Genomic DNA, 17,092 nt, shown 5'->3' with positions numbered 1-17,092 from the left:
CCTGTCCTGGGATTTTCTCCTAGCACCCCCACCTCAGACCTGGCGGGTGTGGGGTAGTGCCTTTGCCTTAGGGTTGCATATGGATAAGCTCACGGGGGTCCCAAGGCAAGAGGGGCTTTGTCACTTGGGGCAATACTGGACCTAAAAGGGGCCAGGCCCTCGGATGGACAGTCACTCATCCTGTGGTTCTGTGTGGTGTCGGCAGGACAGACTCCCTGCCGTGGGAGGGTCACGTGGATAAGCAGTGGTACAGGATCTTCAGACCAGGTCCCACGAGGAGGTCTGGGATGTCCCTGATAGGTCCTCCCAGGGAGGCAAACGCCACCTGTTCCTTAAGGGACGTGGCCCAGCCCTGCTGGGGGTTTTGAAAACTCCTCAAGAAATCTTACTGCCAGCGTTGGGGCTGTGGGTGAGGTTGCCTTCCTGGAATGAGGGACGTGGACATTAGCTACATACCAGCGTAAGAGTCTGTATTTAAGGCAATTAAAAAAAAAAAAGAACCAAAAAACCCACCTTGGGTAAAATGTATTTAATCTTTGCTTTCTTAACAATTCTCTGTTTATTTAATATGAATCTAATTTCTTGCTTTCTCTGAGGTCCCCTGACTCTTGGAGTCAGAAGGCTTCTGGGAGGGGCGCCTGGGCGGCTCAGTCGGTTAAGCGTCCGGCTGTTGGTTTCCATGATCTCGCGGTTTTGTGAGTTCGAGCCCCATGTCAGGCTCTGCATTGGTAGCATGGAGCCTGCTTGGGATTCTCTCTGTCCCTCTCGCTCTGTCCCTCCCCCACTTGTGCTGTCTCTGTCTCTCACAAAATAAATAAACGTGAAAAACCTTACAGGGTGTTAATTACTTGGTGATGGGAAGGACATTTCTTTTTCTGAGAGAGCGATCGTGACTGTGGAATAAAGACCGTCAAGTAATACAACATGGCGTCACAGCTTTCCTGATCTACCCAAGCCCTCCATTGTTGAGCCACATCGGGTGTGTCACCTTCTGTGCCTAGACACGCGGCACCTGCATCCCGTGGTGCGTTGGCTCATGCTTTCCCTTCACTGGGAATTCCCTTCCCCCTCCTCTCAGCCTCCCCAAATGGCGCTCGGTCTCCAGGGCCTAATGGCCATCCTGCTCCCGCCCAGAGCGCTTCCCTCACCCTCTGCCCTAGACGCGACTTCCTGTCGCTGTGCTCTTTGGGGTTTGCCCGTCTGTCTCTTCCAGTTTATGCTGACCCTGTGTTGATTTCTGCCTCCCACTCAAGCCAGGGCACGATGAATCTTTGCCAGCTGGAAGTTTTTCCATTTCATCCCCAAAGTGACCAAGAGCAGAAACGGTAAATGAGTAAGGATCAGAAGGGGTGATCGCCATCGTACGTGGATGGTTATGAGATGGACAGGAAGTACGGAGCGCTGCAGACATGGTGGAATAGCTCTCATCCCAGAGGGGGTTTCAGTTTACTTAGGATTTGCACGTAGAGAAAATAATGTGCAACAACCCATCCCTGAGGGTTGTTTTCCGTCGTTGTTCCTTCTGTGCTGTTCGTAGGCGGCTTTGCTGAGCTCCTGGCAGTGGAGGGAGACGGTGCACTGCAGGGACCTGCTCACGAGAGGTCTGGGGGCCCAGGGCGTGGGATGAAATAATGGGAAAAATAACTTTTCCGTGATACAGTGAGGTGTGATGCTCCACTTTCCGGAACGATGGCTCATCTTCTTTGAATGTTGGGACCTGAAGAGACTATTTCCCTTGGAAAACTTTTCCCACCGACATTTCAGTCCAGCAAACTCTTTTAAAAGCTAAAGTGCACGGGGGTGTGTTTAGGGGCGAGGGGGGCATCACGTCTGCCTATGTTCTCAAAATGGCTTAGGGAAGAGAGAGAGGGAGGGAGACAGAGGGGCTTGGGGACTAAAAGGACATGAAGTGACATTTGGGAATGGGTGAAGGGTATTGGAGAGCTCTGTAGCACGGGGGAGCTCTCTGTAAGTCTCGCAGCTTCCCTGTAAGCCAGACGTTTATTTAAAAAAAACTATTTTTAAAAATTGTTTTAGCGAAGCAAAAGGGAGGGGCGCCCGGGTGGCTCTGTCGGTTTTGCATCGGACTCTTGATTTGGGCTCGGGTCACGATCTCACCGAGGTGAGATCGAGCCCCTTGGCGGGGGGCTCCATGCTGGATATGGAACCTGCTGGGGATTCTCTCTCTCTTCCTCGCCCTCAGCTAAATAAATAAATAAATAAATAAGCAAAAGAGAATTCTTTGAATTGTTTTCCAGTTAGAAAGAATGTGGCAGTTGTAAAAATGGTGGTTGTTGTTGTTGTTGTTTTTAATCTACAGTAGTGCATTGTAATTAAGATAGTTTTTCCAACATCACGAAGCAGTGAACTCAATTCTGACACAGTCTACCTGCAGGCAGCGTCACACCCCACAGGTGAAGGGCTCCGGCCCACGTGACCGGCCCCTCGCTCCTACTTCTGCCACCAACTGCAAGTCCAGGCTGTCACCTGTGCTCCTGACTTACCAGCTGTACCTAGGAGGTTCCCACACCCCCTTCTTGGGCTCATCAATCTGCTAGAGCGGCTCACAGAACTCAGAGAAACTTTGTACTCACTAGATCACCAGCTCGTTACGAAAGGATGTCACTCTGGAACGGCCAGATGGAAGAGATACTTGGGACAAGGTATATGGGGAGAGGAGAGGAGCTTCCGTGCTCTCTTAGAGACCCACTGTCCCCAAATCTCCACGTGTTCATCAACCCAGAAGCTCTCCGAACCCTGTCCTTTTGCGTTACTATGGAGGCTTCATTAAGCAGGCTTGACTGATCACATCATTGGCATTTTGGCAACTGATTCTCCCCTCCCCTGGAGGTTGGGATTTGGACTAAAAGTTCCAGCCGTCTGATCACTTGAGCTTTCTGGTGACCAGTCCTGTCCCAAGGCCCCCACCCTAAGTCCTTCATTGGCATAAACTCTGGTGTTGCTCTAGAGGCAGTCCTTATGAATGAATGACCAAAGATGCTCCTATCGCTCAGGAAATTCCGAAGGTTTTCAGAGCTCTCTGCAGAAACCTGGGAGGAAGACCACATACATTTCTGCTACCACAGTAGTTGAACGTCTGTTTGTGCCTCTTGTTGTGTTTGTGCCTTGACCCTGTCTTAGGTCAGACCTCTGCTACCTGGGTGTGAGCCCCTAAAATGTCTGCGTCCTAATCCCTGGAACCTGTGAATGTTACTGTATATGGCAGGGGAATTTTGCAGACGCGATTAAATGAAATCAAATTAATTAAATTTAATTAGATCAAATCTTGAGAGATGGGGCGATTATCCCAGATGACCTGGTCGGGGGTCTGATGTAGTCACAGGGTCGTTACAAAACACTGGAAGAACAGAGGAGAAGGTAATGTGAAGATGGAAACAAGAGGTTGGGGTGATGTGATTCAGGGGCCAGGGGCCAAGGGATGCGGTGGCTTCTAGAAGCTAGAAAAGGTGGGGAAAGGGATCGTCACCTGGAGCCTCCAGGAGGAACGAGAGGTGTGGACACCTTGATTTTCGCTCTGGGAGACACATTCAGACTTCTGACCTTTAGGACTGTAAGGAAATTCATTTGTGCTGGTTTAAGCTGCTAAATTGTGGTAATGTCTTATAGCAGCTGTAGAAAACAAGTATCCTGGGTGAGGGCTTTTCTCCATGGGATCATAATTAAGCCAGGAGGACGCCTAAATAGGAGCCTGAGCTTGGATAATCATCGTTAGCATTTCAAATACACTGTTCTCACACTTCACTTACTCCCTGTGCCTTAATTCGGTCCCCAGCTTTGATCACCTGTATGACAAATGGAACTGGAATGAATTTCAGAGTCAACAGGCAGAGAGCCTGACATCACCACACGGAAATGATGTGGTTTATTTGGCAAGTGTTCTGCTTGAGAGGGCCTGGCTTTTGGTGGCAATTGTGGCCCCTGGGGACGACGTGGGGAAGGGGGAGGTGGCAGAGCGAAAGCTGATTCCCAGGCAGGGTTTCTCAAACCCGTGTGAAGGAGGGACCCGGCTTATAAGGAATTCCTTGTGTTGAGTTAAGTTTAGTTTTATTACGAATATTGTTACTTAAATAAGTGTAAACATAAAAGTGATTGTGAACTTGAACTTACAGCTTTAAGGCAACTGTGGAGTCCAAAGTTGTTTCGAATTAAATGCACATAAAACTCCCAACCCAATTTTGCATTTATTTTATTTGCTGAATCTAAACGGATGCTCTCAACGTGGCCTCGCACACACTTGTGAGGTTCTAGCATGCTATCGTCGTTCCAGCGGGACCACATTTAATTCTCTACAGAGATACTATGTTGGAAGAAGCGTATGCATCACGGTAATTCATTGATCCGTCAAGAGCAGTTTTCAAACCCAAATGCAAACATTAAATCGATTCCCATTTGTATACAAATCAAAACAGACTGAGGTGAACTGTCGTATTTGCTAGTGTCCACCTCGCGGGTAAAAGTCAGGAGAGTGGCAATCTTGGGGGAGGGGAGATGGTTGTACCGCAACGGGGTGCATGGGGACCTTCTGGGTTGCTGTTGGTGTTCCATGTCTTGACCTGAGTGTTGTTTCTTTAGTAGTTTTTTTCCCCCCTATGCTATGTTTTTAGAGTATAAAACACACGTGTGCAGACCTTTGGATTATTATAAATTGAATAGTCAGAAATCAGAAATAGAACATTACAAGCACCCCCCAGAAAATGTACTCTGTACTCCTTCTATTTATAGCCTCCTCATTCCCCCTAAAAGTAGCTCCTGTCCTGCCTTCAATAGCGGTCACTGACTGCTTTTATTTATAGTTGTACAACCTAAGTGGGGACCCCCAAATACTATGGTTCCTTTTACCTAGTTTTGAACTTAAAGAAAACAAAGTCACGTTGTGGGCCGCAGGACAGCTGGCCACTCCGAATCTGTGCCATCTGTCTGTCCACGGTCTCTCAGGCGGTGTCGTACCCTGCGGAGGTGGGGCTGATGGGGCTCTGTGGATGGTGGGGGGAAAGGGGGTTACCAAAGAGAGAGGGTCAGGAGGGGAGGAGTCATCTTCTTCATCAGATCTTCAAATGTGTTGGTGTCCACCCAGAGAAAAAGCCACCATTTAAGACAGGCCCGCATTTCTCTTCACCTGTTAAATGTTCTGGTATAAAGTTGACTTGAGAATCTGAAAGTTGAGTCATGGGGAGTGTGGGGCCCAGAATTAGCTGCCTGTCCGGCTGGCCTCTTTCTGAGGTTTTAGATCCTTGTTACCGATACTGGTTCTTCCCTTTCCAGTCTGAAAACCAGTCTCCTTGGCAGAATAGATGGTAACCAAATGTCCAGACTTCTGCAGGGGAAAGTGCGGTTTTGTGAGTAAGACATGAAATCTGTAACGGGAGTACACAGACGATGGAGCGAAAGAGATCGTGTATCCTATCTCACGGAGCAGGTAGGCGGTAGGAACCACGCTGAGTATTTCACGTACGAGGGGTTTCTGCTCAAATGGGGGTTGGGGGGCTGAAGGAACCAGCATGGAAGCCGGAATCATCTAGAGGGTAGGAACTCCAGGAAGAGGCTGCTGCCTGCAGGGGTGCGGGGCAGAAGGAAGGGGCGGTACTAAAAGCCCCATGCGGTCAGAGGAGAGGAGAGGAGAGGAGAGGAGAGGAGAGGAGAGGAGAGGAGAGGAGAGGCGAGGCTGTCCTGGGCCGTGCCCACCTGCAGGGATGCTTTGAGCTGGGACACCAGGTGCCCGAGCTCCCGGAAGGGTGGAGGCGGGACGCAGCGAGAGCACCCTTTCCTTCCCTCTGCCTTTGTTTCCGCTCTTGGAACATAACCAGAAGCCCGAGCGATGCAGATTTTGGAGTCCCGTCCCAGAGCCACCAAGCAGACGCAGAGGGTGGGGCTGGAGCGGAGACGAGGTCGTCGTCCTGCCTCAACACGAAGGCCGTAGTGCGCGTCGATTGCTGGTTCCAGAGGCTGTGGCCTGGGGGTCGTTTCGGGGTGGTGGCCAGCTCTCTGGTGTGTGTGCACCAAGTAGTGGCTCCTGGCAGGGGCCGTGTCCGCACTGAGGCCGGTGTCCCGTGGCCGGCAAGGGGGGCTCGGGGGCAACAGTTGTGTCTGATCATTTCCCAAAGGCAAGTTGGATCGGTTTGAGATTCGTGTGGCTTTTCCAGGTCAGAGCGACAGGTCACGACATCCGAGGTCTTGTTCTGGGTCCTCTCCCAGCCCCCTGGGTCTGTGTGGGTCTGGAGCTGTCTGGGCAAGGGGGCCAGGGAGAACAGATGCCGGGTGGAAGGGGGGATGAGGGGTCTGGGGCATGTCGGCTTGGACATCGAGGAGGCAGCTGGGTGTGTGCGTCTGGGACTCAGGAGAGTGATTTGGGGCTGGAGCTGCTAATTTGGGTGCTTGGTGGTAAGTGAACCTTTGAGAGTGTGCAGAAGTTTCCAAGAGTGTGAGAAGAGGTGAGGGGAAAGTTGAAACCCGACCTTGCAGGACCCGCAGCATTTTTAAGGCAGGAGGAGCTCGCAGAGGCAGGAGGGACCATCCTAACAGGAAGCTCTCCTTGTGCCCCTCATCTCGGGTGTTTACTTCTTTGAATGGTAACGGAATGCACCCGCAACCGCCACGGCGTAAGGTCCGACCCCAAGGCGTTAGCTCGTAGGGACGGTCTCCCCCACACCACACCTGCCACGGCATGACGTGGGCAGCACACGCCTCGGCATCTCCCCTCGCCACAGGGCCGGTGGGGGCAGGTGCGGGCCTAGGTGGGCCTCATCGTCACATGCGGGCTGGACCTGGCTTGGGTGTTGCCCAGGCTCCGTGGCCGCACGAGTGCTCCCACCTTGATTTGGCTCCCGAGTTCAGTGCGACCCACTGATTTTCTTTTCCTGCGTTGTCATTGCAGCTGTTTCTGAGAAAAGCAGAATTACTAAGTTTTCTGAGTCAATCTCCGTTTCGCAAAGAAGAGGCAAAACATATGCAGGCTCTAAGGTCGGTTTTGAGATCCCAGAATGGTCTCTTCCTGATTAAAGAGTCCAAGGAAGCCTATTGTGTGGCTGGCGGAAAAAGCCTGTGGGGGCTAGAGCAAGAACAAGTGGGAAACTATTTTTTTTAGTTTTTTGTTTTATTTTTGAGAGAGAGAGAGAGAGAGTGCGCAAGCAGAGGAGGGGCAGAGAGAGAGGGAGACACAGAATCCGAAGGAGGCTCCAGGCTCTGAGCCGTCAGCACAGAGCCCGACACGGGGCTCGAACTCACGAACCGTGAGATCATGACCTGAGTCAAAGTCGGACGCTTAACCGACTGAGCCACCCAGGTGCCCCGAAAAACTATTTTTTACAGAGCTTAACTAATTACCTTTTCCCCTCAATCATAAGAGATGTTCAGCATTTTAAGAGAAGCTGATATACCCACATATGAATTTGTATGACAAATAGAAGGGCGATTTTTGGACCATTAACACCCTTTCATTTTTTTTAGCAAAGGATTCTTCAGTGACACTTTTAAGCCTCTAAAGTGAATTTAGAATGTGTTTTGAATGATGAAAACCAGGTTTACATGCAATTCAGGGACACATCCTGGAGAGGAAGTACAGTTGTGAAATGTTGAGCAAGGCCGCGGAAGTTTTCATAGGAAGGAAGAGAATGCAGTGTTCATTTCTACCTTTCCTTTTCTCTTATCAGCATCTCAAAATAGAGCGACCATACATTTTATTGTTACTGTTTCTTTGCGACTACATCAATGACAGTTCACTTGATTTTAGCCCTGTAGCCTTGGGCTAAGAGGACATCGTGAAAACAAATGAGTATTTATTTATTTATGTATATACATATGTATTTATTTATAGAGCGTTTGCACGCCCAGGAGCGGGGGAGGGGCAGAGAGAGAGGGAGAGAAAATCTCAAGCAGGCTCCAGGCTGTCAACGCAGAGCCTGATGTGGGGCTTGATCTAATGAACCGTGAAGTCATGAGCTCAGCCAAAACCAAGGGTCCAACGCTCAACTGACTGAGCCACCCAGGCGCCCCCCCAAACAAATGAGTATTTTAAGGTGCCCGTCCTTGGAGGAGTTTGGAAGGGCAGGGCTCATGGGAGGGTTTGCTGAGAGGTGCAGGGTGGGTGCCCAGGAGAGGGGCAGAACATGTTGAAATAGAGTTGGGAAGGAAGGTCCTGAATGGCACATGTAGGACCTTAACTGAGGGTGCCCTGTGATGGGTGTGGATCCCAAGCCATTCCAGACAGCGCTGTTTCCTAACCTGAAGTTTGGAGTTAGGAATGAGTTCACATCCTCAGTTTTGGGGAAACTTCTACGAAATCCTGGAGATGTTCTGGCCTTCCTCACTGAGTGCAGACCCAGCCTTAATTTATGCATCTGGGATGGCCTATGTTTTGTTTTTGCCATTATTCTTCTCATCCCTCACTGGCCTCAAATCTCCAAAAACAGCTGACTGTGAAGTCCGAAAAGATTGTCTTCCCGGCTACGAGAGCCACGTGCTGGCAAAAGCAACAGCGGCCCCCAGAGATCACCAAAACCCTCCGGCAGTGAACCGGGAAGGCCAGAGTTGGTGCCCAGCAGTGTTCAATGTAACCAAACAGCAGAGGTCGGAGGGCGTGACCAAGGCCATAGAAAGTGATCATACTACACAGAGGATGTCTTCTCTGCCTGTTGGGAAGCTATACTTAAGTCTGCCTTTTTTTTTTTTTTAATGTTTGTTTATTTTTGAGAGAGAGAGAGAGAGAGAATCCCAAGCAGGTGCTGCATTGTCCACCCAGGGCCCAACTCACGGGGCTCAAACTCACGAACCGTTGAGATCATGAGCTGAGCCAAAGTCCGATGCTTCACTGACTGAGCCACCCATGTGCCCCAAGCCTGGCTTTTCTGAGAGTCTCGGGGAGTGAGGCAGGGGAAGGTGGCAGTGGGTCACATGCACCGGTCGGGAGCTCTGAAGGGCCTCTGTGGCCCCAGAGGCTTTCATTTGCAAGGTGGTAGGTGAATCAGCTTTTTCTCCCCAAAGCTTCAACACATCCAAGTTGCTTACCTACTGGCTGTTTTCTGTAAAAAAAATCTAGGTTCTGTATTCTTTGTCATTCCGTTACGAAGGATGTCTCTTCCCATGTCCAAAGAGAAATTGTGTAGCTACATGCCTTTCACTGGTTATTTCTGTTCAGCTGTTTTCTTTTCATAGGAGGAATTTTTCAAAAAGCTTTTTGGGATTACATCCCATATAACTCGTGTACAGTGATGTAGATAAAATCATAAATTACTAATTCTAGGCTTTTTTTTCTTTTTTACTAAAGTTTACTAAAATAATAGGTTTGCTTTCCTTTAGTGAATAGTCATGATTTTCTCTTATTACCATCTAGCAACTCTGTGATGAGATTTTTTTTTTTTTTTAATCTTTTTAACTTCACTGAAGGTCTCCAGGCCAGGAGATCACATGTTTTAGAGATCTTATGGTTATTTCCTTGCTATCATTCAGGGCCCGATTTCCCTGGACTTTAATTGGAGACAAGTGTCACTAATAGAAATTCAAACGATATCGTTAACGTGCCCTTGAGTGCATTTTGGGGCAGTGGTCTGTGGTCAGGAGTCAGGACAGACCTGTGTGGTATGCACTCTTCTGCTGGTGGGGACACCATGACAAATTAGGCAGGCACAGTCTTGTTTCCAGGGATCTCAGAGGCCATTGCGAGAGGCTAGCACGTCATAAACTGTGCTGTGTGGGGTGATAAGGGGTGATAAGGGCTGTGTTTGCACTTACTGTATTTTGTTTTTGGTTTATTTAAGTCCAAGTTAGTTAACATATAGTGTAATAATGGTTTCAGGAGTAGAATTTAGTGATTCGTCACTTACATATAATACCCAGTGGGGCGCCTGAGTGGCCCAGTCGGTTAAGCGTCTGACATCGGTTCAGGTCATGATCTCGCGGTTCGTGAGTTTGAGCCCCGTGTTGGGGTCTGTGCTGACAGCTCGGAGCCTGGAACCTGCTTCGGATTCTGGGTCTCCCTCTCTCTCTGCCTCTCCCCTACTTGCGCTCTGTATCTTTCTCTCTAAAAAAATAAACATTAAGAAGTTTTTAACACCCGGCACTCCTCCCAACAGTTGTCCTCCTTAATGCCCATCTCCCAGCTAGCCCATCCCCCTACCCACCTCCCCTCCAGCAACCCTCAGTTTGTTCTGTTTGCCTCCCTCTCTGTTTTTATCTTATTTTTCCTTCCCTTCCCCTGCGTTTATCTGTTTTGTTTCTTAAATTCCACATATGAGTGAAGTCATATATTTGTCTTTGTCTGACTTATTTCACTTAGCATAATACACTCTGGTTCCATCCACATTGTTGAAATGGCAAGATCTCATTCTTTTTGATCCCCGAGTAGTATTCCATTGTGTATATACCACATTTTCTTTATCCATTCGTCACTTGTTGGACATTTGGGCTCTTTCCACAATTTGGCTATTGTTGATAGCGCTGCTATAAACATTGGGGTGCGTGTGCCCCCTTCGAATCAGCATTTTTGTATCCTTTGGATAAACACCTAGTGGTGCAATTGCTGGGTCATAGGGAGCCCTTATTGTGTTAAGGGGACCCACAGGAGGGGCCCCCAGCTAGGTCTCAGTGATGCAAGCCGACTGGGTCCAAGAGCCCTGGGCCCTCAGGACCAGCCAAGAGGGTTCTTGGCTTTGCACAGGATAGAAATAAAGTGTGAGCTGAGGGGAAGTGAGGACAGGTTATTGAAGTCACAGAGAGAGTGTAGATATAGACAGGGCACCCGGGAGACTCAGACCAGAAGAAGGAGTCTCATCTTTGTGTGGGCTCTGGGGTTTTTATTGAGGATGTGGCCCTTCTCAGGCATCCACAAACAAAGGTGTCCTCCATAAGTCACTTGTGCCCTGGAACCAGGGGTCTTGGTGAGTCGGTGGTCTTGGAAAACCAAGAGTCGTCCTGAAGTTCATGATGACTCTGCCCGGTCACTCCTTATATGTTACCTGTTGTGCTGGAGGACTGCAAAGAAACTCCGTGACCTTTATGAGGAGGACATCCATATCTGTTCTATGCGGCATGTGTGTGGCAGGGGCATAGTCCTGGCAAGAACAGAGCAGGAAAAGGAGAAACAAAAGCAGGTTTTCATGGGGTCCCTTTAGTTTTCCCTGTCTTATCAGGAGGCAGGCCACACATGGCAGTGACACTTGAGCTGAGCCTTGAAGTTTCGCTGGGTGGGAAAAGGCTTGTGGATAATGGAAGCAGCATGTACAAAGGCAGGAAACAACAGGCTACTTTGGGGCGCCAGGGTGGCTCGGTCGGTTGAGTGTCTGACTTTGGCTCAGGTCGTCCTCTTGCGGTTCGTGAATTTGAGCCCTGAATCAGGCTCTGCAGCTGGTGGTGTGGAGCCCGCTTGGGATTCTCTCTCTCTCTCCCCCTCTCTCTCTCTCTCTCTCTCTCTCCCTCTTCCCCTTCTCCGCTTGGGCCCTCTCTCTCGCTCTCTCTCAAACTTAAAAAGAACAGGGTGCTTCTATGTGACTCAGAGTTTAGGAATGGAGGAGTGTGGGGTGCTTATGGGGAGTGGCAGTGAATGAGACTGGAGAGAGGTGGGTGGCGGCCAGATCACGGAGGGCATGGTATGGTGTGTTTAGGAGTATGGGTTTTCTTTTAAAGGCAACAGGGGCCACTGAGTCAGTGTGGGGGGTGACATTACCTGGTTGGTGTTTTGGATATCTCACTGGCAGCCGGTGGAGGGGAAATGGAGGAGCCCGTTTGGGAGGCTGTTAGAATAGTTTGGGGGCGAGGTGATGGTGGCCTGACTGAGGATGCATTCAAGGGGATGGAGAGAAAGAAATGGAATTGGTGGCTGATTAAGCGGCAGGGTTGGGGGGAGAAAGCGTGGGACAAGTGAGAGGGAAGACAGATTGGTAGCATTTCGGCAGCTGCTCACTTTCATTTCTACGAGACACATGCGTGCACGCACGCACACGCACGCTCGTTTTTCTGGGAGTCCCTTCGAGTTTCTGTAAAGTCTATGACAACTTCATCAGATTCCAGACTTTATCAACTGTGTGAATGGTGGTTCCACCAGTTGAGAAAGGGATATGGGCCAAGAAGTCAATTTGAAGAACAGAATGATGAGTCTGTTAATTTTTAAATTGTGTGTTTGAGGTGTCTTTGGAATATCCAGAGAAAATGTCTGGCAGACACTTGGGGTGTGAAAAGAATTGAAGTTTAGGAAAGAAGTTTGGGCTGGAGATATAGATTTCCAAGTCAGCAGCATATATAGGCTGATCTAGATGGGTAAACCCATGGGAATGGGTTGAAATACCTGGGAAGGTCCTGTAGGGCAAGAGAGAGAGGGATGGCCGAGGCCTAATCACGGTCGAGTAACACAAAATCATGAAAGTACTTAAAGAGTGGGGAGTAAGGGGAGAACACTTAGGCCACGGAGGCCAAGAAAAGGGAGACTTTCCAACAAAGAACGGTCAGTAGGGTCCAAATGAAGGCAGGCCATGTAAGCGAAGCGCTGAGATTTATTTGGGGGATTTAGAAATTAGAAGATCCCTGAAGAGAACAGTTTAACTGGAGCCAGATTGTAAACTGTACCGATTAGGAACAAGTTTGGCTGCAAGTAACCCCAGCCACGTACAGATCTGGGTTTATTTTATTCAGATAATGCCAAGTCCAGAGGCGGGCGGCTGCTGGTGTGTGTGTTCAGCCGCTTAATGATACCACGGCTGCAGTTCTTAAAGCCTTTTCCTTGTAGTCCCTACTGGCTGCTGCAGCCTCGGACACCGGGGCTCAAGGCCGGAAGAAGGAAGAGGGAGTGTCACCCCAACAGCTCACCTTTACACCAGAGTTTCCCGGAACCGCCCCCCTCCCTCCAGCGCACGTCCGCTCGGGTCTCATTGGCCCTATCGGGTCACGTGATGAGCTGTGGTCGCGAGGGATGCTGGGAGAGCGGGGGGCCCGGACGGCACCTGCCGCCTAGGGATCCTCCGCCCGGCCTGGGCGCATTGGCACCTGGAGCGAAGCCCGGGCGCCGCGGGCACCGGCGACGGAGGGGACCGAGCGGGCGGCCGGCAGCGCGGTGCTGGCCCTGGCGGGCGGGGACGGGACAGGCCCGTGGGAAGACGGGGATGATCCGCGTGAAGGCTCCCGAAGAAGCGGTTCTGGGAAGTAAGGGCTAGACTGGCAGCGTGCGGGGAACGCAGGGAAACGGTGCACGGTTCCGTGGTAGGCCGCGAAAGGCGTGAGGACGGTGAACGTTGATTCCGGGGAGCGGGAGACGTTGAAGAGCCACCGTTGGTTTTCACAGCCTGGGCCGTCCGCCGTGAGATGGGGGTGGGGGGAGCCTGTGCTTCGCTTCGCCTTCGTCCGGGGGCCTCGGCGGCCTAGGAAGGAGTGCACACAGGCCGCGGGTGTGGACGTGTATCCCCCTAAAGCTGTCCACCCCCAGCCTCCACGTGTTCCCCCTGTGAAGGCCGCTGCTTACGCGTGGCACACGGGGTCAGCCTGGCCGAGAGATCTTGCAGGCCCCTGTGAGCATCGCAGCCCGAAGGGTGCCTGGAGCGGGGCTTCCCCCCTAGCCCGGCCGGGGCCGACCTCAGCCGGTCCATTGCCATCCGGGAGGGTGCGCCCCCGTTTTTCTCTCTGAGCCTCCTTCCCCAGAGCTGCTGGCCCCCAGGATTTGGAATGTGCGGTGGGAGAAGGGGACAGTGGGGCGGGGGAGCTTCTGGGTGTTGTGGACGATGCACATGCCTCTTGTTGGTTCCTGACGGGTGCTCAGAGCAGACTTCCTTCACTCCTGGGCCTCTCTGGTTGGTGTTGGCTTGACCCCTGCCAGGAATGCACTTTTTTAATGCTGGTGGCACTAGCCCGCTTTTTCAAGATCCTCACGGGGAGGGTCCCTTAAAAATATTTTTTTTTTATGTTTATTTATGTTTGAGAGAGATGGAGTGCGAGTGGGGGAGGTGCAGAGAGAGAGACACACACACACAGAATCCGAAGCAGGCTCCAGGCTCTGAGCTGTCAGCACGGAGCCTGACGTGGGGATTGAAGTCATGAACCAGGAAATCATGACCGGAGCTGCAATGACTGAGCCATCCAGGTGCCAGGGAGGGTCCCTTTAATACCACCGGCCCCACTTCTGGCCCCAGGGTGTGCTGACCTTTGATCTGCCCTGAGTTTGGGCCTTCGGTTACTTCCCAGAACAGCAGTATCTCTTCTCTCTTCCTCATGTTGGCACAGGACAAGGGACTCTGGACCTTTTCTTCTGTCTCTGGGCTTTTAAAAAATCCATAAATTAGTTGACCTGCTAATGCAACTCGCAGGGGCTCCATGAAGACTAAGAAAAACCGACGGGAAAAGCCACTTGACTTTATAAAAAGAAATTAATTTTTTTTCCAGGATAAAGAGTTCTAAACATGAGTATCAGAAAAAATCCTTCCCTTAGTCTTTCCTCAGTAACATTAAGTGCCAGAAAATACTATAGCTCGCAACATCTCCAAAGTATTGAGGAGGGAATAGATTGACCTCCAAATATTGTATGTAGCTTGGTGCCTAGAGGACACTCCAGTGTTTTCTGTTGAATGAATTCCAGAATGCGAAGGTCTCTTCTTTGGGGTGGTTGTAAATAAACATGTATAACTTATTGTTACTTTTGTAAACAGAAATGTGTGTGTGTGTGTTGTGTGTGTGTGTGTGTGTGTGTGTGTGTGTGTGTTTAAATTAGGTAAGAGGTGGGAAAAACTATCCCTACTATTAACAGTGATTATACCTGGGAGTAGGGGGACTTTTCCCCTTAATTCTTGCACATAAGTCAGATTTCAATTGATAATGTTTTAAATTTTGTATTTCTCATTATTGTTTTAATTTTACAAAATGCCATCTACATAAAAGAGCGCTATCATAGGTCAGGGCCTGGTTATGCAATTTTAAAATTCAAAACAAGGGGTTCCTACTTACTCATTAAAAGAAACACACAGGTGTATCATTTCTGGCAGAACTCTCTTTAGACCGACATTTATTGGTGAGCGTTAGGAATAAAACATTCTCAGCATCAACTTCCTACCTCCTTTTGAAGGTGGTGAAATTTTCCTAGGATGACCCAGGTGGCTTGATAAGAATGAAATACCTTTTTTCCAGCCAGACTGTTTCATGTGGTTCAAAACGTATTATCTCATCTGATCTTTTGTAACTCCCCTCAAGAGCTATTTGATCCTGTCCTCATGAGGTCTTCGCCTACTTAGGTCAATGCAAAGGGTTCATAACAGAGCAAATCAAAAGAAAGGAAAAAAGGAAAAGAGTAACTTCCTCCCGAAGTCCCAGTGGAACTCTGGGCTCCAAAGTGGGCCTGTCTGTGGTCTGGACCCCACGCACAGGGCCCCAGAAAGAGAGCAGCCTTCTTGATTAATTACATTCCTGAAAGACTCTGCCTTAACCGTGCAGGGTCTTTTACAAAGGAAATCCTGCAAGATCACGTTTTGCTCTGAAAGGGATCAAACACAGAATACAGGCTAGAATCCAACTTTTGAAAAGGTCAGACTCATAGAGCCCTATAGCTAATGATCATTGGATTGGGTACATGTGAGCAAACTTTTAAAGAAACATAATGACATTTATGGGGAAAAAAATGTCAATCTCATCCATCAGTCCTAATTGAAAATGGCCAAAGAAATATAAAAATGGATGGAAACCAGCATCAGTGCTGGAAATAGAGAAGTCCTCCATTTATATGTCTTCAGCTTGGAGGAAATTCTGCCCAACAGAATGCAGACTTTCTCGTTGGCCAAATCATAGCTGTCTCTTCTGAGAAAAAGCGAGGGTGTGCAGAAAATGAGTCGAAGAGATTCTAGTACACTCTGCTCTTAGTGATAGCCTCCAATTTCTAGGTGTGGAGCTGACAGGGTCAGCCTCTGAACTTACTGGGAACATTTACTCCAGTCAGAACCTCTTTCCCCATGGTGGGTCCACAATGTAGAATCAGCTTCTGTAGGGAGCCCAAAGTCAAGCCTGGCCCGAGGACAGCAGGCCTTCCTGATAGAATGGGTGGGATGCCCAGAAGGGGGGTGGTCCTGGGCACACAGCTAAGAGGAGTCGAGCGAAACTTCTTTCTCCTTCCCATCTCTTGTTGGGTTTTGCTGTAGATTCTGGGACACATTTCCTTGACTCTGTCTTCCCAATAAGCAATTCATATTTCAGCTTTGTCTATTCTGTGCTCACCCTTTTTTTTTTGAGGTTTTTTTTTTTACCCCATTTTAATAGCTCCTTTTTTCATTGGAGCCTTTTCTTGTTTTATGTATACAGTAACTTCTCAAATATCTCTGTGGGTGTTAATGAGATGTTTTAGAAGTTCCCCTCTGCACCTTGATCATCTCTGCTTCCTTTGGGTCATAAACTTTCCTCTTTGACACTTCCCCTCATGCCCCTAGTTTTCCTTAAATTTCCACGATTCCTGGCCATTGGTTGATAAGAATGAGGGACACTGTCCAACACTTAGGTAGTTGACTTAAGTTTTGTCTATTTGTATATTGGCAGACAGTGGAAGGACTGAGTGTTGGGTGGGTGTGGCAACCAGTGGGCTTCATGCTAGAGTGAGGGCCACAGGACAGCAGACAAGAAGACTGGAGAAAAGGGTTTTATCCTGGAAATGGAGTTCTTCTATTCTTGGGCAGTACTGCCTCTCCATGTTTCCCCTGGTATCTGTTGGGATGTTTGGAAGGATCTCTTGCATCTCTCAGGTCTTTATACCCACTTTGGGGCCCAACAATTAGAGCAGTCCACTCTCTTTAGGTTGCAGGTTCAGGACAGACACCCTAGCTGCCTGTTTCTCAGTGGTAATATGGTTCATATTTAAGAACCATATTCTTAAATGGTTCATGTTTAAGAAGACTTAACAATGTCAGATGCTTCCCATACATTAACCCTTATGAGATAGTTACTATTATTATTTTATCCGTATCTTGCAGATAAGGAACTGGAGACACAGAGAGCTTCCCTAATTTGCCTGGAGTTACCTCTCTAGTTAGCAATTTGAGCCAAGATGGTGTAACTTCAGATCCTGCCCTCGCGTATAGAGGTGGGCACAGAGATGGGGCTGGAGGGGCTCCATTGGTCCTTATTGCTT

General features: G+C 49.3%; 1 protein-coding gene across 7 annotated transcripts in view; it reads left to right on the top strand.

Annotated features, from left to right (window-relative positions):
- Nucleotides 1–17,092, top strand: part of SH3GL3 (SH3 domain containing GRB2 like 3, endophilin A3) — a 130,609-nt gene that overhangs the window by 50,560 nt on the left and 62,957 nt on the right. For 2 of the 7 annotated variants that reach the window (XM_042987933.1, XM_042987929.1), the window contains exons 2-3: nt 5,284–5,437; nt 6,893–6,978. The exons of 1 other annotated variant lie outside the window; for it this stretch is intronic. In XM_042987933.1, coding sequence (XP_042843867.1) covers nt 5,398–5,437; nt 6,893–6,978 — 126 coding nt within the window. In that variant the 5' untranslated portion in view covers nt 5,284–5,397. Of the gene's footprint in view, nt 1–5,283; nt 5,438–6,892; nt 6,979–12,949; nt 13,144–17,092 lie in introns of those variants that run through there. 4 more of the 7 variants (XM_042987936.1, XM_042987934.1, XM_042987930.1 and 1 more) reach the window with 3 other exon arrangements.

This window comes from Panthera tigris, chromosome B3, assembly GCF_018350195.1.
Source record: "Panthera tigris isolate Pti1 chromosome B3, P.tigris_Pti1_mat1.1, whole genome shotgun sequence".
In the NCBI taxonomy this organism is placed as follows: domain Eukaryota; kingdom Metazoa; phylum Chordata; class Mammalia; order Carnivora; family Felidae; genus Panthera; species Panthera tigris.
Note: the sequence above shows the minus strand (reverse complement) of the source record. Positions and strands in the feature narration are given on the sequence as shown.